At 55.1% G+C, this 22,870-nt stretch overlaps 2 protein-coding genes and 1 long non-coding RNA gene across 9 annotated transcripts; 2 read left to right on the top strand and 1 right to left on the bottom strand.

The window, feature by feature from the left end:
- The first annotated feature begins 1,592 nt into the window (after positions 1-1,592).
- Positions 1,593-9,541, top strand: ING4 (inhibitor of growth family member 4). 3 transcript variants are annotated; one of them, XM_081248499.1, is made up of 8 exons: positions 1,593-1,680; positions 5,289-5,360; positions 7,302-7,468; positions 7,648-7,762; positions 7,929-8,037; positions 8,290-8,437; positions 8,718-8,779; positions 8,888-9,541. In XM_081248499.1, exons 1-8 carry the CDS (start codon positions 1,644-1,646, stop codon positions 8,925-8,927), a joined length of 750 nt encoding a protein of 249 aa, XP_081104625.1. In that variant the 5' UTR covers positions 1,593-1,643; the 3' UTR covers positions 8,928-9,541. The 3 variants fall into 3 exon arrangements, with proteins under 3 accessions (XP_081104625.1, XP_081104627.1, XP_081104626.1); XM_081248501.1 differs by having other exon boundaries at positions 7,648-7,753; positions 7,932-8,037; positions 8,888-9,540; XM_081248500.1 differs by having other exon boundaries at positions 7,932-8,037; positions 8,888-9,540.
- Positions 5,559-10,276, bottom strand: LOC308624810. Of its 2 annotated transcripts, none has more exons than XR_014017003.1 (3): positions 9,993-10,276; positions 6,857-7,114; positions 5,559-6,713 (listed from the first exon to the last, which is right to left on the bottom strand). It is a non-coding gene; the product is annotated as an uncharacterized lncRNA (long non-coding RNA). The 2 variants fall into 2 exon arrangements; XR_014017004.1 differs by having other exon boundaries at positions 6,857-6,997.
- A 28-nt stretch (positions 10,277-10,304) lies between these two features.
- Positions 10,305-17,847, top strand: ACRBP (acrosin binding protein). 4 transcript variants are annotated; one of them, XM_081248472.1, is made up of 10 exons: positions 10,305-10,468; positions 10,709-10,927; positions 11,130-11,224; positions 11,695-11,812; positions 12,495-12,873; positions 13,345-13,477; positions 15,456-15,635; positions 15,742-15,909; positions 16,915-16,998; positions 17,545-17,847. In XM_081248472.1, exons 1-10 carry the CDS (start codon positions 10,426-10,428, stop codon positions 17,665-17,667), a joined length of 1,542 nt encoding a protein of 513 aa, XP_081104598.1. In that variant the 5' UTR covers positions 10,305-10,425; the 3' UTR covers positions 17,668-17,847. The 4 variants fall into 4 exon arrangements, with proteins under 4 accessions (XP_081104598.1, XP_081104599.1, XP_081104597.1 ...); XM_081248473.1 differs by lacking the exon at positions 16,915-16,998; XM_081248471.1 differs by having other exon boundaries at positions 15,522-15,635; positions 16,915-17,557.
- The last annotated feature ends 5,023 nt before the right edge of the window (positions 17,848-22,870 follow it).

The raw sequence follows: 22,870 nt of genomic DNA, 5'->3' as shown, positions 1-22,870 counted from the left end.
TGGGCGGCCACGCTCGTTAGCTGGTGGCGTGTGGATAGGCAATGAAATAACACCTCTGAGCTTAGGGCTCGGGCTCTTGTGTGGGCATCCAAAATAGTCTCAGTCTGTGGTGTGACACTAACGACCGTATCACATATGACCGAACGTGCAGTGTGTGTTTCCTGCATATTTACTACTTTCCCCCCTGTTCTCAACAACTGTTGAATTGACATTGAGAGCCCTACCTTCATCACAGGTATTACAACCAGCGCCTCTTTTGAAGGGTACCCTCGCACTTCAACAGCAACAACCCTATGAAGTGCGCAGTGTTCCAGGCATCTGATAGAGAAGGAAACAGGCACGGAGATTAAATTATCCAAGGGCCTGCCGCTTGCAATTAGAGGGACGTCTTCTAGATTCTATTGCTCTGTCTACCACCTGCTCAGTAGTAAACCTGGGGTTTCACCTTGCCCTTTTTTACATATTTGAGCTAAATTATGTGGCTGAAATGTTTCACTGAAAACCTGCCACGTGGGCGTTCCCTGGTTGCCTAGGGGTTAGGATCTTGGGCTCTCACTGCCGCCACCCGGCTTAACTCCCTGGTCGGGGAACAACCCGCGAGCCGCGGCACAGTCAAAAAAAAAAAAAAAAAAAAAAAACACCACCAAAATCTGCCATGTGACATTAACACTTATTATTAAGAACGCGTGATTTGGGGTGACAATGATCTCCAAAACTGTCTTACACTCTCCGGCTCTGGGCGTTGAGTTCTGCGTCCCTGGTGTGGTGGCGGCCTGTCGTGCACTTGGTGGCTTTCCATCCGTACGAGGAGCGTAGTTGTCGCTGTGATGTCGCGGACCAGGGTGATAGTGGGCATCCAACTGGCCCCGTTGTGACAGCTCCGTGCCCCAATCCTTTCAGAATTATGGTGCCAGTTAACATCGTACACAAACTCGAATAAAAAGGGAGACAAACAGGAGGGCAAGGCCGGAAGCACTCCGTCACTTTACAAGCGAGAACGTCCTCAAGTGACAGGAACCCTGACACGAGGTGTGGAGAGTCGCAGCTTTATTGTGTGAGTAGTTCTTTGTATGTATAAGTAGAGTTTATAAATAATCAATTGTTTCCACGTTAAAACATAATCCTGGGGAGCTGGTGTTCGCGCGAGTGAACAGAAACGGGGAGGATTTAAACCTCGCACCGCCAGGCGCCTCCTCAACTTCCTAAGAAACTAGCGACTCGGGAGAAGGCACCTGCCCTCGTCGCCAGCTTCACATTACGCCAAGGGGCCGATTCACATTCCCCAGCTGCTGAGAAGGACTCTTTGTGGACTGAAAGCCCAAAGAGACAGGTTTCCTTGCTCTCACGCCCGCACGTCCCCGTCCTGGAGGGGATGGAAGTTTGAGCGAGGACGCAAAATGGCGCCCTCGGCCGCGGCGGCTACCGCCGCCGGCCCCGCACCCGGCCGACCCGCCACGGACCAGTGTGTGCGCCAGGCGAAGGCGACTCCGCGGGCCCTGTACTCAGACCGGAAGTTCGTCTCGTGAGGGCGGAAGTTACCCTCGTGAGGGCGGAAGGGCTCCAGGCCGGGTAGGAGCGCTTCGGCTCCCTTCGCGTTCAGTCACTTCCGGGGCGGAGCGGAAGTTGCTTTGTTTTGCTTCAAGATGGCTGCGGGGATGTATTTGGAACATTATCTGGACAGTAAGAGCAGGCTGGAGGAGGGGGTCAGGGGTCACAGACGGGTGGGGGGGATCGGGGCTGAGGAGCTCTACGGCCCCGAAGTCTCGGTGGTCAGAAAGTCACAGTCGTGAAGGGTTGAGTGAGAGAAAATACTGGAGGGTGTGAAGAAATAGGGGGCGGGGCACCGGGGTCGAGGCCTCGCTCTGGCGTGTAGACGGGGGTGGGGCTGCGCGGCAGGGCTGGGGGACGGCTCTTGAAGGGTTGGTGGGCATAGCCGGGAAGATATTTGCTGCCCCCGTCTGCAGCCTCTCTGGCCTCAGCATATATCATTTTCTTAAAATCGTTCCGAATCGGTCGTTTTCGTATTAATATATCATCCACTGCCATTTGGAGCAGCGATGAAGATCTGCTCGCGGCTCCTCCAACCAGTCCTTTCGAAGAAGCGGCTTCTCGTGGGATGGGGGTTTACGAGTGACCACTGTCAGATGATGAACTGGAAGCCTTCTCCTCTGGGAGTAAAGATCCAATTCCCATCAAATGGAAATCTGGTGTTACGTTTATGCCATTTGTGTAACCTACCTCTTCACAGAGTCTGTCACCCTATGCCCTTACATTTGGCTTACCGTTGAGAGTCATTCATTCATTCGTTTTTTGAGGTTCTGCTATGGGTCAGACATAATGGCAGGTACTGGCGACATACAAGGATGAGTAAGACCCGGCTCTTGCCCTCAAGTGCTCATAGTCTCGTAGAACACAGGTTCTGCTCATTTATAAAACAGTGTGACAAATGAAATAATAGAAATACATTACAAGGACTGTAGGTAACACTGGAGAAAGAGGGGCTCATTATCTGGGGGTGTAGGTAAAGCTGTACAGAGGATGTGATGTATAGAAACTTGAAGGTTGAGTGCGGAGAGGGAGAGGGAATTGCAGGTTGGGGAAAGCATCAGCAAGGGTGTTATGATGGGTTTGTGGCAAAGCCAGGGAAAAGTGAGGCCAGAGTGTTTGATATGTAGGACTCTGGGGTGGAAGATTGGGAAATGAGACTGGAGAAGGTAGCTGGGGCTAGGTTGTGCAAGGTCGTTTAAGCCAAGCTAAGAAGCTTGCACGTTATATTTATTTGTTTGTTTGTTTGTTTGTTTTAGCTGCATTGGGTCTTCGTTACTGCCCGCAGGCTTTCTCTAGTTGTGGTGAGCGGGGGCTACTCTTTGTTGCAGCGCGCGGGCTTCTCCTTGCTATGGCTTCTCTTGTTGCGGAGCACGGGCTCGAGGTGCGCGGGCTTCAGTAGTTGTGGCACGCGGGCTCAGTAGTTGTGGCTCGCGGGCTCTAGAGTGCAGGGTCAGTAGTTGTGGTGCACAGGCTTAGTTGCTCCGCGGCATGTGGGATCTTCCCGGACCAGGGCTCGAACCTGTGTCCCCTGCATTGGTGGGCGGATTCTTAGCCACTGCACCACCAGGGAAGTCCACCCCTTTAAAGTCCACGCACTTTAAATAGCGAGGAACCAACGGATTTTCTAAATAGTGATTTTTTTTATATATAAAGGAAAATAAATGTTGCATGATAAATTGGAGCACGATGACATTGGTAATAGGGACATCAGTTAGTGATAACAGTCCTGGTCAGAGATGAGGGCCTGATCTCAGGGAGTGACAGAAAGTGTTTAGGAGTTAAATGTGACAGGATTGACTGACTGAGTGGTTGAGAGAGAAGGAGCAATCTAAGGTGACTTCTCTATTTCCTGTTTGGGAAGTGAGGTTGACAGTAAATCATCAACAAGATAGGAAATTCAGGAGTAACAGTAACATATTTATTCAACTTAGATTTAAGCATAGGAATGGTAATTGTATCTGTAATACAGAGTAAATGAGATGGAGATCATTCAGAGAAAGCAAGTGAGAAAATTAGAGGATTAAATTAAGTGTAAGCTCAAGAAAATATTAACATTTAAGGGACAGGCTAAGGAAATGTCAGTGATGGAATTGCTAGAAAGTACGTGATGAGATTTGGAATCTTAAGAGGAAGAAAGTTATTCGAAGAGGAGAAGGTGGTGCCAGATGCTGCAAACGTTAATTTTTTTTAGGAGAGGACTAATAACCTGTCATTTGATTGGTAAGTCATTGATGACTTTGTCTCAGTAAACTGGTGGTGGCGAACCTCAGTTTATAGGTTAAAGCAGTGGAGGCATTTTAAAAGTTGGAAGTGGAGTCATGGGAAGAGATTTTTCTTTTATGAGAGAGACTTAAGTATTCGTGCATTTATTCAAGTATTTATTGAGGATCCGCTGTATGCACATCATAGTTCTAAACTCTAGAGAAATAGGAAAGAAGACAGATACATCTAACCCTTCTGGAGAGCTGGGGAGACATACCAAATAACTAATTACACAATTACTTATTTAAGTACATTGGATAAGAGCCCAAAAGGGTAGACATAGAATACCACGACAGGGACTTCCTTGGTGGTCCAGTGGTTAAGACTCTGCGCTCCCAATGCAGGGGCCCTGGGTTCGATCCATGGTCAGGGAGGGAACTAGATCCCACACGCTGCAAATACAAGATCCCACATGCCGCAACTAAAAGGTCCCGCACGCGGCAACAAAGATCCCGTGTACTGCAACGAAGACCCCGTGCGGCGAAATACGTATTTAAAAAAACAATAGCATGACGGCATAATCCAGGGCACTTGTTGGAGTCTGGGGCAGTCAGGGTTGAGCTGAACTTTGAAGAATGAACAGGAATTTGAAGGCCAAGAGGTATGGTGGAGGTGGGATGAAGACGACTGGGCAGGGCATTCTGGGCAGAGAGAGTAGTGTGTGAAAAGCCAAGTGTCAGGAAGAGCAGTGGCAAGTTCAAGGCACTCAGAGGTGGCCAGTGTGACAGAGCAGAGAGAGCACAGCCAGGGACTGACATGAGTTAGGGCTGGTGTGAGGGAAGCAAGGCCGGAAGTGCAGAGTAGGAATAGGGGTATTGCACTAGGAGGTTACTAGAGGGTTACAAACAGGATAGTGACTTGATCAGATCTGCATTTTTTTTTTTTTTTTTTTTTTGCGGTACGCGGGCCTCTCACTGCTGTGGCCTCTCCCGTTGCGGAGCACAGGCTCCGGACGCGCAGGCTCAGCGGCCATGGCTCACGGGCCCAGCCGCTCCGCGGCATGTGGGATCCTCCCAGACCGGGGCACGAACCCGTGTCCCCTGCATCGGCAGGCGGACTCTCAACCACTGCGCCACCAGGGAAGCCCAGATCTGAGTTTTTAAAAGAACATTCTGGCTACTGTATGGAGAGCAGATTGGAGGTGTGTGTGTGATGAGTGGTGGAGGGTGCCAGGAGGGTGTTTGTAAGTTGGGGGCAAGGAGCTTGGAAACAGAGATGGAAAGGAAAGGAAAGGGAAAGGCTGATTTGTAGAGTCAAGTCACTGAAGGGAGGAAGGGTGGGAAAGCTGTGTGGAGATGGAGGGGTTAGTTGTGGAAAGAGGCGGCCGTGACCTCTCCTGAGAGCAGCGTGACGAGTGCTGTAGCAGATAATCGAGCGGTCTGAAGGAGGGAGAACCGAGTGTGTTTTGGACCTGTTCTTAGAAGCAGCTGTAGGGCCTGGGACGTCCAGGGAGGCTCAGTCTCTCCTCTTCTCCCCAGGTATTGAAAACCTGCCATTTGAACTGCAGAGAAACTTCCAGCTCATGAGGGACCTGGACCAAAGAACAGAGGGTACGTGCAGAGTAAGGAGTCCGGTGTATAGTGAGTGTGTATATGATCGTTTCTTCTTCTGTTTGGTGTTACCGTATCATCTGGTCTGGATCGCTGCAGCTTCTCTCTCTCTCTCTCTCTCTCACTCTCTTGCAATTCTTAAAAGGAGAGTAATAATGACCCATATTTGTGTGTCAGCTTTTCCATAACACGTGGAGTATTGTGAGAGTGCCTCAAGAATTCAAAGATGCTATGCTCTTTATATTTCCCTCAAGAAGAATTTAAAAAACCAAAGTCATTCCTAGAATCATTTCTGTTCTCCATGTTCAGTATGTTTATAGGAAGACGAGAATGTTTCTATTCCATTGGATTGTACTGTCACAAAATTCACTGTGGTTTTAGACTGCAACTCACGTTGGTAGACAGGAACTTTGCTGCATGAGAAGATCTTAAAAAGAAAGAAAAAAAGAAGGAAAAGCAGCAATGAACAAACATCAGGATCTCTACACTGTATTCTTCAGCCGTACAGAAGCACTGGGTACCATCTGTGGCCTTGCCTGGACATGGAGCAAGTTTGGCTGCACTGAGGCATTCGTTTGGAGCCTGAGGCCACACTACAGTGGTCAGGTTTGTCTCTTCAAGGTCAAAGGTGTTTGTTGGAGCTATCCCCCCACGCCTGCTGATGGATATATAGGTGCATCCTCATGTAACTGCGCCCAAGGATGTAGCAAGCTGTTGTTAGAATACCTAAAGCTGTGATTTCAGTTACTCTTGGTAAGTTTACTCATGAAACGGTGAGCATCGTCTAAAATCCTGGACGTAGGGGCTTCCCTGGTGGCGCAGTGGTTGAGAGTCCGCCTGCCAATGCAGGGGACGCGGGTTCGTGCCCCGGTCCGGGAGGATCCCACATGCCACGGAGCAGCTGGGCCCGTGAGCCATGGCCTCTGAGCCTGCGCGTCCGGAGCCCGTGCTCCGCGACAGAAGAGGCCACAGCAGTGAGAGGCCCGCGAACCAAAAAAAATAAAATAAAATCCTGGACGTAGGCCCCTGAGAACTCCCTGCTGAATGCTGAGCACCAGCTCTTTGCTTTGTAATACAGTTCCAGCTCTCGAGTTCATGCACAGAAAGACCAGTTGGAGATTACTGAACTACATCCATGCTTTTCCAACTTCCTCCAAGAGCCTCGAATGAAGCGGGGCGTAAACCTAGTGTGCACACAGGTCTTCGCTGTTACCTATTGCTGCCCCGTGTTGCAGTCATACTTTTTTCTCCATCGACATTTTTTGTGAGCACTACCAAATTTTGGGCAGTGGGCATCTAAAGTCTCAGTGTCTTGGGACGTCACCCGCCTTGCAGAAACGTTTGGAGCAATATCTAAAATGAACAAACAGAAAAAAAAGTGATGGGAAATGTAAGCAAGTTGCAAACGATGTGCAAAACAGGGTGGGCAGTAAGTAGAACTGTGCCGTGAATGGACCAGGGCCTAATTTTAAATGGTGAGATATAGATGTACAGACCTGGAAGCCAGCAGCAGCAGATGACCCAGCCTGGTTTGTAGCACTCAGAGCTGTCGTGGGATGTTTTCGAGACGAGAAACCAGATGGCTTTTGAGACAAAGTTCATGGTTCAAGAGGCAGCAAGCCTCGCAAAGAAGCTATCTTCAGAGAGTGACAAAGACACACTTCGTATTAGTGCCGGCTGCCAAGAATCCCTCATTATGGTTCAATAAATTTAGTTCCAACTATGGTAGCAATGTTTTCAGCACCCGAAGGGACCTTTGAAACAAATATTGTGAACATGTTGCATTACTTGAGTACGTGGCACGGTACCTAGGAACGTTCAGTACGTTTTAATTCGAAGGTTATGATGGTCAATGGAAAAGGTCCAAAGAGCAAGAGCAAGAAGTGTGTTCCACCTAGCCACTCAGGGGCCATTGTGACCAGGCCTCTGTCTTTGTTGTAGACCTGAAGGCTGAAATCGACAAGTTGGCCACTGAGTATATGAGTAGCGCCCGCAGCCTGAGCTCCGAGGAGAAACTGGCCCTTCTCAGACAGATCCAGGAAGCCTATGGCAAGTGCAAGGGATTCGGTGACGACAAGGTGCAGCTTGCCATGCAGACCTATGAGATGGTATGGCCCTGCTCACGGCCCCCGCCTGCCCCCCGTCCATTCCTTGGGGTCCTACACCCCCTCCTTCAGCCGTGCTGGGATCTGTTTTGGGTCTGGGAGATCCATAGAATGTGCCTCAGCCTGTTTTCTTTAACTGGAACCAGCCCTGTAGCTCTTCCTTCTCCTTCCTTCCCACCCAGGTGGACAAACACATTCGGCGACTGGACACAGACCTGGCCCGTTTTGAGGCTGATCTGAAGGAGAAGCAGATTGAGTCAAGTGACTATGACAGCTCATCCAGCAAAGGCAAAAAGAGTGAGGAGGGGGGCGGGGCTGTGAGAGGTGGGACGAGGACCCCAAGGGAGAAGCCAGCCTGCTCTTCAGCTCCAAGGGAGGGCCACCGGCTTGGAGGGGCAGGGGGAGGGGGGCTTAACCCATCCTTCTGTCCCCCTGCCTTCTGGCTTCCCCCCCTCTTGCCTAGAAGGCCGGACTCAAAAGGAGAAGAAAGCTGCCCGTGCTCGTTCCAAAGGGAAAAACTCCGACGAAGAAGCCCCCAAGGCCGCCCAGAAGAAGTTAAAACTTGTGCGCACGTGAGTGTGTCAGGGAGCATTTTGCCAAGGGACAGACTCCTCTTTCCCGCCACCTCACCCCAGCCACAGTGCCCCTTGCCACTTTGCTGTCTCCTGTGCCAACAACTCCCCTTGCCATTTTGGTATCTGCTGGATACAGAGGAGAGGCCACAAATCAGTAGCCCCACAAGGACCTCCTCTGCCGGCTCTGAGCATCTCAAGCTGTAGCTTCCCTTCCTGCAGATGACACTTTCTCTCCCTCTTGGCACGCAGAAGCCCTGAGTATGGGATGCCCTCAGTGACCTTTGGCAGTGTCCACCCCTCTGATGTGTTGGATATGCCTGTGGACCCCAACGAACCCACCTATTGCCTTTGTCACCAGGTCTCCTATGGAGAGATGATTGGCTGTGACAACCCTGATGTAAGAACTGTTTTGCCTCAGGATGGGCAGGTTCTGGTGGACATGAAGGGAGTTGGGTACAAGAAGGGGGGTAACGGTTGAATAGGGGGACTTCGGGATAGGAGGAAGGTAGTTGGAGTTGGTTGGCCTTGGGCCCTTCAAGAATTCTCCCAAGGGATGGAATAAGGGAGTACTCCTAAGGGATGGGTGGGGGATGGAGGGTGGGAGGGTGGGTTCTTTTCTTTCCTCTGCCCCACCCTGGTCCCTGAGTTCTGCTGCTTCCATCCTCTTCCTTTCCCAGTGTTCCATCGAGTGGTTCCACTTTGCCTGTGTGGGGCTGACCACCAAGCCTCGGGGGAAGTGGTGAGTGAGAGCCGCGGTGGGGCTGGACTGTCACCAGCTGAGTGAGTGACAGAGGGCATCCTCCCTTTCGCTCACTCTCTCCCCCTTCTCTGTCACGTTCCTGTGTAGGTTTTGCCCACGCTGCTCCCAAGAACGGAAGAAGAAATAGACAAGGGCCTTGGATTCCAACACAGTTTCTTCCACGTCCCCTGACCTGGGCTAGTGGGGAGAGGGATGCCTGGCTGGGGTCAGGGAGAGGTGGGTGGCGCGGAGTTGTCATCCCCTCTCCTCCCCTCCCCACTCCTGGTGCTGAGGCTGCCCCCAGACCCTGGTACCGGGGTTGCTGCAGCCGCTAACGGTATGCGCTGTCATTCAGCCCGCCCCCTTCAGAGGGAAGGGGTCTTGCCCACTGTCCTTGTGCCTCCATGCTGAGGTTGGTGCTGTGTTTTTGAGGGATGGTCCTCTTTACTCCCCTTGCTTTGTATTTAAGGACTGGGGCAGTAGCGTGGGGCCCTCCCCCAGCCTCCTGATCCCCTCCCCTCATGGGGGGCCATGGCGTGACAAACTTTCTTCACTCTCTTCCTGCTTTTCCAGCGGGGGCTCCTCCAGATCATCTGGGCAGTGGCCCTGGCTGAAGGGTCACCCCTTCCTCTGTGCCAAGAGGATTCGTCCTGGTTTGTGAGTGGGAGGGGCAGGGTGGAGTGCAGATAATCTCATATGTAAAGGAGTTGGGTCTGTGAATAAAAGCTGTACATGTTGGCCTGCAGTGTTTATTGTAGAGACACTATTTTAGTACATGTGCTAAGCATATTTTGCATCCTCTGAGTTGGCTAAAAGGTGGGAGGATGACATGCCAGAAGTGAGACAAGATGTGGAACCAGAAGTGGTACCTCTGCCCCAGAATCCACAACTTCTCTACTTCTCTGGAACCACCAGAGCTGCCTGGGGACTGTGCCTCAGACCAGGGGTTTCCAAAACCTTTAAGATTCCACATCTTTTCTCCCTCAGATACCTTTCACTTAATTTCCAGTAAATGTGTATTTTGTGCTTTATACGTGACTGAGTATCAGGCTGACTTACTTTAAACACAAAACAGAAAAACACATAGTTTGCCCTACACCAGTGAGCTGTCTGGCCCGCCTCCACCAGGAAACCACCTCCTTAGACTGAGCCCCCCTTATGCCCCATCTCCTCCTCACCCGAACCCCCTCTTGCTTCTCCTTCGACTCCTTACCTGGAGGCGCCCTCTCCAGACTTTGTGTTGTACGTCCCATCTCTGCGCGCCTCACTTCCAGGCCTCACCCCCTCTTGAGCAGATTGTAAAATAGGGCTAATAACAGTATCCACTTTATGGGATCACCTTGAGATGAAACAGATGTCACGCGTAAGGAACAACACAGGAGCTCCGCCATCCAAGGCACCGAGTCAGTGATCACTCTTGCCCTCCTTGTCCTCTCGAGCTGGAGCGTGACACGCGGGGACCCGCACCCGCCCTCCGACCGAGCCCGGGCAAGCGTCCGTTTCCCCGCCCCCCACCCCCCGCGTGGCCCGCCACGCCCTTTGTGACGTCGGCGGCCTCGCACCCGCGGCCCCCGCCCGCCGGCTAGCCCTGGCTCGGCCCGTTAGAGGCCGCTCGGTCCCGGGAACACGGGCGACCGTCCGGGGCCATGAGGCAGCTCGCCGCCGCCTCCCTTCTCTCACTCCTGAGGGGTGAGCGCGCGTCCGCCCCCGGAGCCCTCCCTGCACCGTCTCTGAATCGCCTTCCCCTGGGCCGGCCGCTTCCAGCCCCTCCCCCCGCCCCCCCCGCCCCAGCCCTCTCGCCCTCGCCCGCGGGCTCGGCGGCCAGACGCCCCGGTCCCCGTGTGCACGGCCCCGCTCGCCCGGCTGCGTCCGCCCGGCCCGGCGGGTGTCGGAGTTGGGTCCATCCGTGGTCTGTTCCCCGCCCCGCAGTGCTGCTCCTGCCTCCGGCACCGGCCCCCGCCCAGGATTCCCTCTCGACCTCCACTCCGGGCAGCCCCCTCTCTCCCACCGAGTATGAGCGCTTCTTTTCGCTGCTGACCCCAACCTGGAAGGCAGAGACCACCTGCCGGCTCCGCGCAACCCACGGCTGCCGGAACCCCACCCTCGTCCAGCTGGACCAGTATGAAAACCACGGCCTGGTGCCGGAAGGTGAGGGCCCGCCTCGAGGGCCAGACCTGTGCTCGCTGGACCCGGGGCGAGGGGGTGGCTGGCACCTAACCCTGAGCCCGCGTGCTGGGCTCTCCATCCCCCGGGAGCCCACCGCCCCGTCCCGCCCCCTCCCAGAGGGCGTGCCCCCTCCCAGAGGGCGTGCCCCCTGGTGTGTTCACTTCCGCCGCACGCCCTTCCCCAGGCGCTGTCTGCTCCGACCTCCCTTATGCCTCCTGGTTTGAGTCCTTCTGCCAGTTTACTCAGTACCGTTGCTCCAACCACGTCTACTACGCCAAGGTGAGGCCGGGACAGAGGTTGGATCTGGTGTCAAGGATCAAGGGACAGGCGGTGGCAGTGGCTCCAAGCCAGCCTTAGGTCCTCCCTCCCTGCCACTTTGCCATCATTTACCCAGATTATACGTGCGTACAGTCTCACCTTGGGCATTCAGACTGTCAGAACAGTCCTGTTACTGCAAGAAAAGTAGGGAAGAGGGATGGGAGGAGGCAGAGATAAGCCCTTCCAGCAGGTCAGTGATGTCATTCAAGTCAAATGCAAAAGACTGAAGGCAGGAGTGTGGGCCAGACGGGAGTCTGATCTTGCAGGGGACCCTTTCTCAGGTCTAGAGAGTTCCACCGGGGGCCATGTCCCCTCATTCCCACCCAGGAACTGTGAGAGAGGAGACCCGAGGGACAGGGACTGAGGATAAGCAGGAGTAGAGAAGCCCGCCCTTTGGGAAAGTCGTTCCCACTTTGCTTCTCTCCTTGCAGAGGGTCTGGTGCTCCGAGCCAGTCTCAATCCTCTCACCAGACACTCTCAAGGAGGTGGACACTTCCTCTGAAGTGCCGCTCACGACGATGACCTCCCCCAAGTCCTCCCACATCACAGGTGAGACCCTCCCAGCACCCGGGAGACTCCCAGCCTCGAGTCCCACGAGTCCCGGAGCCCAGGGTTTAAGGCATCAGTGGAAGGGGTGTGGGGAGCTGAGCCAGTGGAGGTGGCCACGGGCAGCTATTTACATAGGGAGAGCCTGCTTTTTCTGAATACAAGTTAGGGCTTTCCTGTCCCAGGATGTTTTCTGACATTACGTACATTTCTGCCCTGAACCGATTTTTCCTAGCTCCCCAAAACCTTCCTACATTAAGAAGTGCTCTGGGACTTTTCCCAGCTAAAATCTTCACTCTAGAAAGGATTGGTTGCTAGGTATTCAGAATACTTGGTGTTTCCTAAGTGAGGGGGACAAAAGGTGGTATTTGAGGTGGGTTAGGGGGGAGGACCACTTGTAAGGGAGGTGGAAAGGGGACCGGTAACGCTGCCACCACTGTCGCCATGGTAATATTCTTTTATTTTGATATTTGTATTCTTTCCTGTGTTTTTTATGCTCGACTGCATGAATATGTGTAATTTGTGCTGCCTTCCTCTGCCTTTGTGTTTATGTATGTGTTTGTGTGTGTTTATGTGTTTTTGTCTGCGTTTATATGCGTCCCTCTGCGAACAAAGACACCGGGGGTCAGAAACCTGACCGTCCCTTTCCCTTCTCTCTCTTGGTCCCTCCCAAACCCTGCTGCAGCCACAGAGCTCCAGCCCTGGCCCGAGCAGCTTAACAGCACTGTGGAGGAGCTGCTACAATTCTCCTTGTCCCTGGGCGGCCAGGATCAAGGGCAGGAGCTGGAGGGACAAGAGGAGGAACGGGAGGAAGGACAGGGCACAAAGCAGGCGCTGGAGGCGACGTCTGGGTTGCAGGCAGACCCGGAGCCCAAGACCCAGTCTGAATTTGTATCCTCCAACCCTTCCTCCTTCACTCCCCGGGTGCGGGAAGTGGAGTCTACTGACATGATGACGGAGGACATCCAAGAGCTCGTCCGATCCATGCAGGAAATGGATGAAATGAATGAAATGAACGATGTATATGAGGAGGAGAATATCTGGAAAGCCCAGAGCCCCGGCAGGTACAGGAAGTTCTGTCTGCCCCACCGGCCCTACCCTCCCTGCTGTCTTTGGGAATGAGAAGCCTCCTTTGCCAGCCTCGGCCTCCAGACCCACTCACATCTGCCTGGGCTTCAGGTGCACCTAGCCGCCACCCGCCTCGCCTGCTCTGTGGCCATCATGGGCTTAGGCACTGCCCTAGAGGGCCGTCTCTACATGAAGTAGTGGGGTGTGCCCTGAACCTAGAGCTACCAGACTTGGGTTCTGGGGCTGTCTCTGGTCCTGATGAGCACTGCACCTTTTACTTCCCCTTTCTGGACCTCAGTTCCTCATTTGTAAAAGGAGGCAGTTGGTCTGGAGGCCTCCAGGGCCCCATCCGGCGTGCTAAATGTGTGTGACCAAGACTAGATGCTAAGGGGAGGGGAAGAGAGTGGGTGGGCTTTCTGCCCCAGCCCTCTGGCCCATCCCTCCCAGCCGGTGCCATCTTCTTGCAGTCTCCTGCAGCTGCCCCACGTGGAGGCCTTGCTGGCACTGTGCTACTCAATTGTGGAGAACACCTGTGTCATAACCCCTACGGCCAAGGCCTGGCAGCACTTGGAGGATGAGATCCTTGGTTTCGGGAAGTCGGTATGCCCACCATGCCGTTTAATGGCTCCATGCTCACCGGGCATCCTCTGGGCCTCGCGAGTGGTTAATGGGCGGGGCTACATAAAGCCCGAGGCATCATTGGAGAGATTCTCTCCAAGTGAGGATCCCTTCTTTGGAAGGGTATCTCCAGCTCCCCTTAAAGAAGGAAGTCACAGGACGGAGTCTGGAATCCATTTCAGTCCAGAATTCATTCGGTGGCTGCGCCTTGTTAGGTTTGAGTCATCTCCTGAGCCAGTTCACCACCGGCAAGGCTTGGCTTTACCTTAGATGTAGCTCTTCTTTCCAGAGGGATCATAGAACCCTTTCCAGGGATCTGTAGAGAGATCCCAGCCTCGACGTGTCCTCAGCACCCAGCAGGTCCCAGGAAATAGGACTTTCAAAAAGTGCAAGTTAGCAAATGTTTGTTGAGAGCTGGTATGCTACCCATTCATCCGTTTGTTCAAATATTGATCGGGCTACAGGTGTTTGAGATGTGAGCAGCTCTGTCCTAGGTATTTTAGCAATGAGTACAACAGATCCCATGCCCTGTCCTCCCGGAGTCCGGTGGGAGAGACAGACGCGGAAACGGAGAACGGTGTGGCAGGATCAGTGCATGACGGACAAAGTGCAGGGAGCAGATGGAGAGCACAAACGTCGCATTGGGCTGGATCGGAGAATCGCCTCTTGGAGGAACTGATGTGTAACCTGAGACCCGGAGCTCAAAGAAGTTAACCAGGCAAAAGAAGGGGTTGGTAGAGGTTCCTGGTAGCGGGGTTAGTATCAATATGTGCGAAGTCTCTGAGGCAAGAAAGAGAAGGAATTCCACGTGGAACCAAAAAAAACGAGCACACTGCTGCTCCCGGCCCGCAGGGAGCCAGGGAGCTCGCAGCATTACAAAAGGAGTGTGGTAGGTGCTGGAGAGAGAGTTTTTCTGGGTCTTTTTGTTTTTGTGTTGGAGTGTAGGAAGCTCAGGAGTGGTGGAGGGCTCACTGGATTTTAAGGCTTGGTTGAGGGAACAGTAAGGAGACCGTTTTACCTGGAGATAGAGTCAAAGAGATAATAAGGGTCCTGATGTGAATAATCCCGAATGGCAGCCTGAAGCATTTGTATTTAATTTGGTAAGAAAAGAGAATTCAGTCATGATTTGGGGTCAGGGACATGATGCGTCCCCCGCATGCTGTTAGGAGGAGCAAGCAAGGCAACGTAAGAGATTTTGTGACTGTGACACGCTGACGGGATGGACTGGCGATGCTGTAGGGCGAGATCTTCCTTCCTCCTGGAAGGCTGGGGAGGCTCGCTCAGGGCAGAGAGCCCCACGGGGAGATGATCGGCTCCACGTCCAAAATGTCATCCAAGAACTTGGAGGTTCTGAACCTGGGTGCTCGGGCAGAGGACAGGTTTTGGAGTCGGAAGCACCAGGACCAGTGCCTCAGCTCCACGTGCACTAGACGTGGGTTTGAGCAATTGACTCAGCCTCACGGAGCCTCGGTTTCCTCGTCAGGCAAACGGAGGCCTGCTTAGTACCTATGCTAGTAGAAGGTTCCTGTGGAAACCAGAGGAGATGATGGCATTTATTGCCATGGTGGCAGCACTGTGCCAACTCCTTGTGAATATTAGCGTTATCATTAGCGGAGATGAAGGGAGGGTTAGTCTTTTTCAGACGGGCTAAGGTAGACGTCTGTCAGGCACTTGGCCGTGGGGATTTGGAGCTCAGGAAAGAGATCAGAAGTGATGGTAAAGGTTTGGGTGTCACCAGCAGGGACATGAATATTACCCGTGAGTAGATAAAATTATCCAGGAAGAGGGTGAAGAAACAGAGAGCCGACGGGAGGTCCTTGAGGACCCTTGGGGAGGGGTGCAGGGAAAAGCCACAGGAGCTTCTGGAAAAGACTTAATGCAGAGACACTCTGCGGAGCGGCTCTGGAGGGCGGAAGCGGGGGGGTCTCAGCCTCAGTTCCTCAGCCACACTTCTTCTCAGGTCTGTGACAACCTTGGGCGGCGACACGTAGCTACATGTACCCTCTGTGACTTCTGCTCCCTGAAGCTGGAGCAGTGCCACTCGGAGGCCAACCTGCAGCGGCAGCAGTGTGACGGCTTCCACAAGACGCCCTTCATCAGCCCCCTGCTCACGTCCCAGAGCATGTCCGTCGGCACCCAGGTACCGAGGAGGGTGGCCTGCAGTGGCCGGGGGCCTCAGGCCGCAGGCAGGACGGGGCAGCAGGGGGGCCAGGACGCCCACCTCTCCCCTGTGTCCTGTGCCACAGATAGGGACCCTAAAATCGGACCGCTTTTACGGGCTGGATTTGTACGGCGGGCTGCACATGGACTTCTGGTGTGCCCGGCTGGCCACCAAGGGCTGCGAAGACAATCGAGTCGCCAGCTGGCTCCTGACTGAGTTCCTCAGCTTCCAGGATGGGGACTTCCCCACCAAGGTCAGCGCCTTCCCCAAAGCTCAGCCCCGCCCTGCTCACCCCGGTTCCTTCTGGCCCCTTGCTCTGGGGCACCCTAGGATGTGGAGCGGGGCTTGGGCCCCTGGCCTCACTGAGCCTCCTGCCTCTCTCCAGTAGACCCCCCGGACCCCCAGGAGAGCAGGATTGTGCTTAGCAAAGGAGTAGGAATCTGGAGGGCTGGGCGGGCACAGGGCATGGGAGCATGAGACAGGTCTGGTCCCAGCTCTGCCGGTTACCTGCAGGGGGTGAGGTGGGGGACTTCACCTCTGCCCCAAACAGCTGCTGATGGTGACCCAGTGCTTCCCTGCCTAAGTCTGGAGGCTCCTTCCCAAATCTTCTAGCGCTTTCCCTCTCAATGGGATCAACTTTGCTCCCTGCCTCCAGGGTTACCTCCCCCCACGGAACTAGCTGCTGTAGCTGAGAGCCCAGCCCCTCCCTTCTGTGGTTTAGCAGGAAAAATCAAGACCAGGAAAAGCAGAGGCAGCTTAAGAAAGGGCTTTTATCTGAGCTGAGAGGTCTCTGCCCAGCTCTTCTCCCTGGGCCCCTAGATCTGGAAGGGGTCTCGGACTGCCTTAGCTGCTCCCCTGGATTTATAGATGGGCAGGCGAGGGAAGTGACTGCCCCAGGGTCATACATTAGAGGCACTTCTGACCTCTTCTGCACTAAACAGTCCCCTAGGAAGCTCCCTGAGATGGGACCGCTGCTTGGGCCCCTTCCCGCATTCTGGTCCCTTAGTGCCCTTTCCCTGGCCCTCCTCCCTCGGCTGCTTTCCCAGCTAGCTGACCAGCAGGGCACCCCCTTCTCACCTCCAGCTGAGAAGCAACTGAACCATGGCTGAGGGTGGGACGGGGAGGGCAGAGGGGACACCCCGGGTGCAGAGGGTCTGGTTCTGTGCCCTGGTCCTGCCATCGTGGGCGCGCTCTGCAGGGCTGGTGTCTGTGAGGCTTCTGATGTCTTCCCACCTCCCATCCCCCGCTCCTGGCTTAGATTTGTGACACAGAATATGTGCAGTACCTGAACTACTGTGCCTTCAAAAGCCAGCAGTGTAGGATGAGAAGCCGGAACCGGAAGGTGAGCCCTTCCCTCTGCCGCCCCCGCTGCCTCCCATCAGCCCCAAGGGCTGGTCCGTTCTGGGCCCCGCCCCGTGGCATCCGAGCATCAAGGGTGTGGCGAGTGGGTGCGTCCCCGGGCAGAGCCTCCTCCGTGGAGCTCTGTCCCCACTCCTCCCGCCTTGGGGTGAGCAGCTCTCCCAGGCCCCCAGGCAGAGGGTCCCAGGAGGGAGGGAGGCTGCAGATCAGAGGCCCTGTGGATACGCCAGGAGGGAGGAAGCCCCAGCCGGCTTGGGCCTGAGAGGCTGAGGCCTCAGTCTTGGCCTCTTGCTGTTACTCACCAAGTCGTCTGAGCCAAGTCACTTCCTCTCCAGCCTCAGGCTCCTCATTTCTGAGAGGGGGCGGGTCGGGCTCCGTGGTGTGTCTCCTGCTTTAAAAACCCACATCTGAGTTTCCTCCTTCCCTCTGCTCCCTGTGCCCACGCCCGCCCACCTCCTGTTCTTGAATTTCCGACACCTCTGGCTCCTGGCTTTCCCACCTGGACCACGTGCGCCCAATCCCCGTGCAGGTGTCCCGCATGGGATGTCTGCAGAATGAGACGTACACCGTCCTGACCCCGGCCAAGAGCGAGGACCTCGTGCTTCGATGGAGCCAGGAGTTTAGCACCTTGACTCTCGGCCAAGCCGGCTGAGCTGGACTCTGCCCTCTCCCCACCCACTTTCCACACCCTCCATTGCCTCAGACCCCAGGTTGCCTCTTACTTGGCCCAGACTCACGTTTCCCTCGGGTTGGGGCAGCCGTCCCGGAGAGGTCTGCGATGGGAACTCCACCTACCTTAAAGGATGTCTTTACATAAAAGGTTTATTTGAAACCTGTGTGGCCTGTTTTGGTTCTGATCCCCTCGTTGGCCCTGCCCTCCTGCCCCGGGGGAGTCAACCCTCCAACCCCTGGATCCATCTGCAGGCGAGGGAACCATGGGGATGGTCCTCAGGGAAGCAGCCCTCTGCCAGGAGGAGAAGCCCTGAGAAATCAGTTGGATTGAAGAAGGTCACAGCCGGTGTCTTGGGGACCATGTGGGCCATGAGGGCGTGGGTGTCTCCATTTCTGAAGCCCTGATCCCGTGATCTCAGATGTGAGTGTAGGATTGTCCCTCTGGAGGACAATCTGAATGAGATTGTGTCCAGGGGGACCAATCCCAGACAGTAGGGTAGAACTTGCTCTTTATAGGAGGAAGGAAACAACTGGGCTGGAGCTCAGGAAACCTTTGCTGTGACGTCCAGTCATGGGCCCGATGGCCTGAATGTGGGGAGGAGCTGCATCTCGAAGCATCAGCCTTTAATAACTTGGGATCTCCCAAAACGTGTTCGGGGGACACACGTGTGGGGAACTACACAGCATTTAAAAGAAAACATTTAGTATGGAAAAGCTCAAACATGCACACGTAGAGAATAGTGTAATGCACTCCCATGCACCCTTCACCCAGCTTCGATTACCAACACGCAGTCAACCTTTTAAAGGCATGTCAAAGGCTCTGAGAAGCCCGCAAACAGAGAAACCTGTTCGACTTAGTGTTTCCCATACTCGTTTGACCGCATTGTCCTTTTTCACCTACCGCTCAGTTTTCGAGTACTGAGCGCAGACAACCCGCCCGGCCCTATTGATCCAGAAGACAAGGGGCTCAGCCCAGGGTTCAGAGACTAGGGGCTGTCATCTGAGCCCTGCTCCCCGTCCCCATCTGCCACCCCCCACACAGAGAGAGGTAAAAACCACACGTCGTAAGAACGAAACCACCTGCCGGAACCCAGAAGAGACGGAGGCAGCCCAGGGGAACTGCCGAGGGCAGCGGGAGGCTGGGGGTTAGTCATCTGGCATCTGCGGATAGGTGTGCCAGTTAGGCTTCCCGGAAACTGCAGGGAGTGTGTGAGCCATGGGTGGGTGGTTGGGTGGGGGGCATCAGTGGGGAGGGTCGGGACTGCATTAAGTGCCATGATCTGCTGGGGTTTCTTCTCTGGCCCATCCGTGGAGGCCACTGAGGGCACTGCTTCCTCCTCTCTCTCTCTCCCTGCCCCGCTCGGGGTTGGGTGCGTGCAGGGAGCTGGGATCTGCTGAGATCTGCTGAGGTGCGTGTGTTCCACCCACTGGGAACAAGTCCTACCAGCCCAGCCTGGTCCAGAGCAGGCAGAAGCCGGCTTGGAGCAGCAGCTGAGCCACAGTGATGAGCCCAGGTACGGGGGGCGGGGGGGGTGCCCAGCTGCGGTTGAACCTCACAGGGGCACGTGGGGCAGCACCTCTTCTTTAGAAGCGGGAGACGTGGGTGGGGATGGAGGTGAGAGGGGGCCCTGGGCCCTGGGAAACCTTGTTGAATAAAGAGTTCAAAGGGATGGCCTCAGACAGGCAGACCTCAGACGAGAGGATGATGTGCCCTAGACCTGAAGCACCAACGCACCCTGGGGCCTCTATGTCTGGGGGCTGCGCCTGCCCCTACACCTGTTAGGCCCCCGCTGTCATGCTGGACCCCAGATCCCAGGCCACTGAGGAGGGAGGGCCCTCTGGGGATGGTTTCCAGCCCTTTCCCACTCTCAGCTAAGACAACCCCTGACCCTCTCACCCCAGGGCTGGGCCTCTGCTGGGGACAATGAACTGATCTGATTAAACTCCACAAGCGGGTTCAAGGCACAGATCTGCTCTCACAGTTATCCTTCCCAGCTAACCAAAGTGTTCAAGCGGTGCCTTAGAGAGATACTGCCTTCACCCAGTGCGTTTTCTTTATAAGAAGATTAGGGACTTCCCAGGCGGTCCAGTGGTTAGAACTCCGCGCTTCCACTGCAGGGGGTGCGGGTTTGATCCCTGGTCGGCAAACTGGGATCCCACATGCTGTGCAGCGCAGCCAAAAATATATAAAAGATAAAAAATAAAGTGTTGGTCAAATTAGTTTAAAAAAAAGAGAAAAAAACAGAGGATTAGACCAGCTGTCTCCCATGTTCCTACAGCTATGGTAGAATGTGGCCCATGGGTGTCATGAAGTGGATAAAATTTCAGATACTGACCATGGGGTTGGGGGGGTGATATTGGAGGACGGGTGATGCCTTCTGATACCTCTGCGTCACACCACTGAGGGCAGCTGCCCACCAGTTCCCCGGGTCTATGGGGGCCTCTCTGATGGGAAGGGGCCCTCCCATCAGGTCACATCTCCAGTCCCTTCAGGGTGAGCTGAAGTTGTCGCCGAAGGGGAGATGGAAGCAAGGCTTGAGGAGGAAGCAGAAACTTATTCGACCCGCGAGCCTCACCTCCTGGCCACCCAGAGACCCCAGAGCCTGGCTGTGCCTCTGTACCCCTGCAACACGGAAGCCTTGCATGCCCAGGCCCGCGGGGAAGGGGGCGGCAGAGGCGTGAGGGCTGCGTGTGGAGCACACTCAGTGCTGCCCGAGGTCAGGGTGAGGTCCATGAAGCCAAAGGCTCCAGGAGGTTTCTCTGAGGCGGCGGGACCCAGCCAGGTCCCAAAGCAAGGAGCACCCAGAGCACAGGGCTGCAGAGGGAGGCTTGAGCCCATCTGAATCTTGATTGGGACTATGTTTCCTGTTGTTTTCAGCTCTTGACAGCAGGGTGGAGAAATGTCTGCAGGCGGGGAGGTGAGAACCATGCACTGGGGAGACTTCATTATGGAGCTGCAGGTTGCCTTTGCTTTCTGCCTTTTCCTAGAAAAAATTTCGGGAGGGATGAGATGAGAATACCCAGGGATGGTGCTGGAAAGGCAGGAAGAGAGGCTCAGGTGGGGAAGGGTGGGGAGAGGCTGGAGCAGGAATCTGGGCTGGAGAAAGCAGAGCAGGCTGGATCAGGAGGATGGAGAGAAGATAGGACACCCGGCAGGGGGGTAGGACGTGGCCCCGAGGGCAGGCGGAGGCGGCCACTCAGCCCGGTGACCTGGTACTGTCTCCACCCCACAGGCTCCCCAGACCCAGGACAGGCTGATGGGCGGGATTCATGTGTACCCAGAGCAGCCCTGGGACAGAGCTTTTCACAAAGCCTTTAGACTTCTTGAAGCTTCCGCTGAAGGCTCAGCACAGTTTGGATCTGTCTGGGGAGTCTGAACCTACAGGCGTTAAGAGGTCTTCACAATTACGAGTGTCTGTGGGTAAAGGGTGCATCTTCCCCCTGGCTGCCGGGGTGTAGCGGCAGAGGAAGTGGGCTCAGCCAGCAACACGCAGGTCGCAGGTCGGAGCGCGTGCCGTGTGGGGGAGGTGGAGGGTGGACACGCTCCCTGGCGCCTGGCCACCAGAACCTAAAAGAAGGTGGGAGCTCTTCCAGAGCTGGTCTTCTGGGGCAAGGAGGTTGAGGAGGACTGACATTCCCACTTCCCAAACTTCTGAAGGACGTGGATTCCCGAGGAGAGGAGGTGGAGAGCAGGGGTCAGGAAGCACATGGAGAGGGTGGCAGACAGGAGGAAGCTGTACAGAGACGGGGTGCCTCTCTCCCCTCCCTGCCCCCACCACTGTCCCAGATCACCCATCTCTTTCTGTTCCGCTGCCCTCTGCATCCCTGGTCAGGCGCCGGAAGGGTGGACACCCCGGGCCAGCTGTGTGGAGGAGAGGAAGGGAAAGATCACGATCCAGCCTCCTGGCCACTGTTTCCCTCCATTCTCACTTCCTGCCAGGGCAGAAAATAGCCCTGCCCCTGTGACTTATCTCAGCCAAGAGTAGTGCCCAGCCCAGCTCAGAGGGCAATAGGACAGGTCCCAGAGGCCCCGAGGACATAAGGAACCTGGGCCCCGGGTGTGCAGGTGGGAAGCTGAAGGACAGAGAAGCGGCGTGGACGAAGGTGGCCGCGCACCGTCTGGCATGTGCGTGGTGTGGGGGGCTGAGATGTGGGCGGGGCCATCCCCAGGGCCTCTCTTTGCCTCTCAGTGCTTTGGGGCCGGGATCTGTTTGTGCACATCTGCATGCGTGTGTGTGCTCCTGAAGCTGCCCGTCTGTCTGTCCGGCTAAGGATAATGTCCCTAGGCGGGGACGGTGTCTGCTTTCCTCCCCTGGCTCGGCTGTCTGTGCCTCCGTGCGTGCACACGTGTGTTACAGGCTGTGGATACACGTTGATTCGTATGTTACTAGGGATCTTGTGTGCACATCCCTCAGTGTACCCTTACCTGCGTGTGGCCTTGCACGCGCCCGTGTGTGTGTGTGTGTGTGTGTGTAGTGGTGTGCTCACATGACCTCCGGGCGTGCTGAGGTTACGGAGCCGGCGTGGGCCTCCACGTGCCCCTTCTCCCTGGTGAGATGAAGTCCCAGTGTCTCTGCTTTTCTGGGGCACCTGCTACCTCTTTGCTTTACGTCTCCCGCGCCCCCCAAGCTGACCTCTTGCTCAAGGCAGGATTGAGGAGAGTGCCCTGCCGCTCCTCCCCCACATCTAGAGCCCTCCTTCCACTTCTTGTTTGCTTCCTTTTTGGCAGTTTTTCCCATCTTTGCCATCTGGCCTGGCACTGTGCCCATTCAGCCCCACTGATGGGGAGCCCTCGGGAAGCAAGCGGATCGGGTGGGGACCAGGGCAGGGGCCTGGCAGCTCTCAACAGCTTGGGCCATTCTGTGTGAGTCTGTTGGAAAGGGGTGGCTTTTTGACAAATAAACTCAAGGGCTTCTCCGCTTTGGAATGGAGTAAGGTGAGAGCATCGCCATCTGCTTTCCTGAAGGATTCCTAACTCTCTACCTTTTAGTAGCAGCTCACCTAATGCACTTCGGTCTCTTTAACATTGCAACTTTGTTGACGAAAGACTTGGGATTCTTGGAAAATAATATTCCATTCACTCCTTCAGTGTCTAGGATGTGCCTCCTAGTTGTAGGGAGCTATGGGTGCTCCAAGTAATGCTTAAGAATGATCAAATGGGGGCTTCCCTGGTGGTGCAGTGG

Source organism: Mesoplodon bidens, assembly GCF_964165515.1.
Source record: "Mesoplodon bidens genome assembly, chromosome: 11".
Lineage (NCBI taxonomy): Eukaryota > Metazoa > Chordata > Mammalia > Artiodactyla > Ziphiidae > Mesoplodon > Mesoplodon bidens.
The sequence above is the reverse complement of the archived record's forward strand: the minus strand, read 5'-3'. Positions and strand labels throughout refer to the sequence as shown.

Bases quoted from the DNA above. Each gene is read 5' to 3' on its own strand.
- ACRBP (XM_081248470.1), top strand. From the start codon at position 10,426: ATGAGGCAGCTCGCCGCCGCCTCCCTTCTCTCACTCCTGAGGG. The intron at 12,874-13,344 runs GTACAGGAAGTT...ATCTTCTTGCAG, and splicing joins AAAGCCCAGAGCCCCGGCAG to TCTCCTGCAGCTGCCCCACG. The intron at 15,910-16,914 runs GTCAGCGCCTTC...CTCCTGGCTTAG, and splicing joins ATGGGGACTTCCCCACCAAG to ATTTGTGACACAGAATATGT.
- ING4 (XM_081248499.1), top strand. From the start codon at position 1,644: ATGGCTGCGGGGATGTATTTGGAACATTATCTGGACA. The intron at 1,681-5,288 runs GTAAGAGCAGGC...TCTTCTCCCCAG, and splicing joins TTTGGAACATTATCTGGACA to GTATTGAAAACCTGCCATTT. The intron at 5,361-7,301 runs GTACGTGCAGAG...TCTTTGTTGTAG, and splicing joins CCTGGACCAAAGAACAGAGG to ACCTGAAGGCTGAAATCGAC.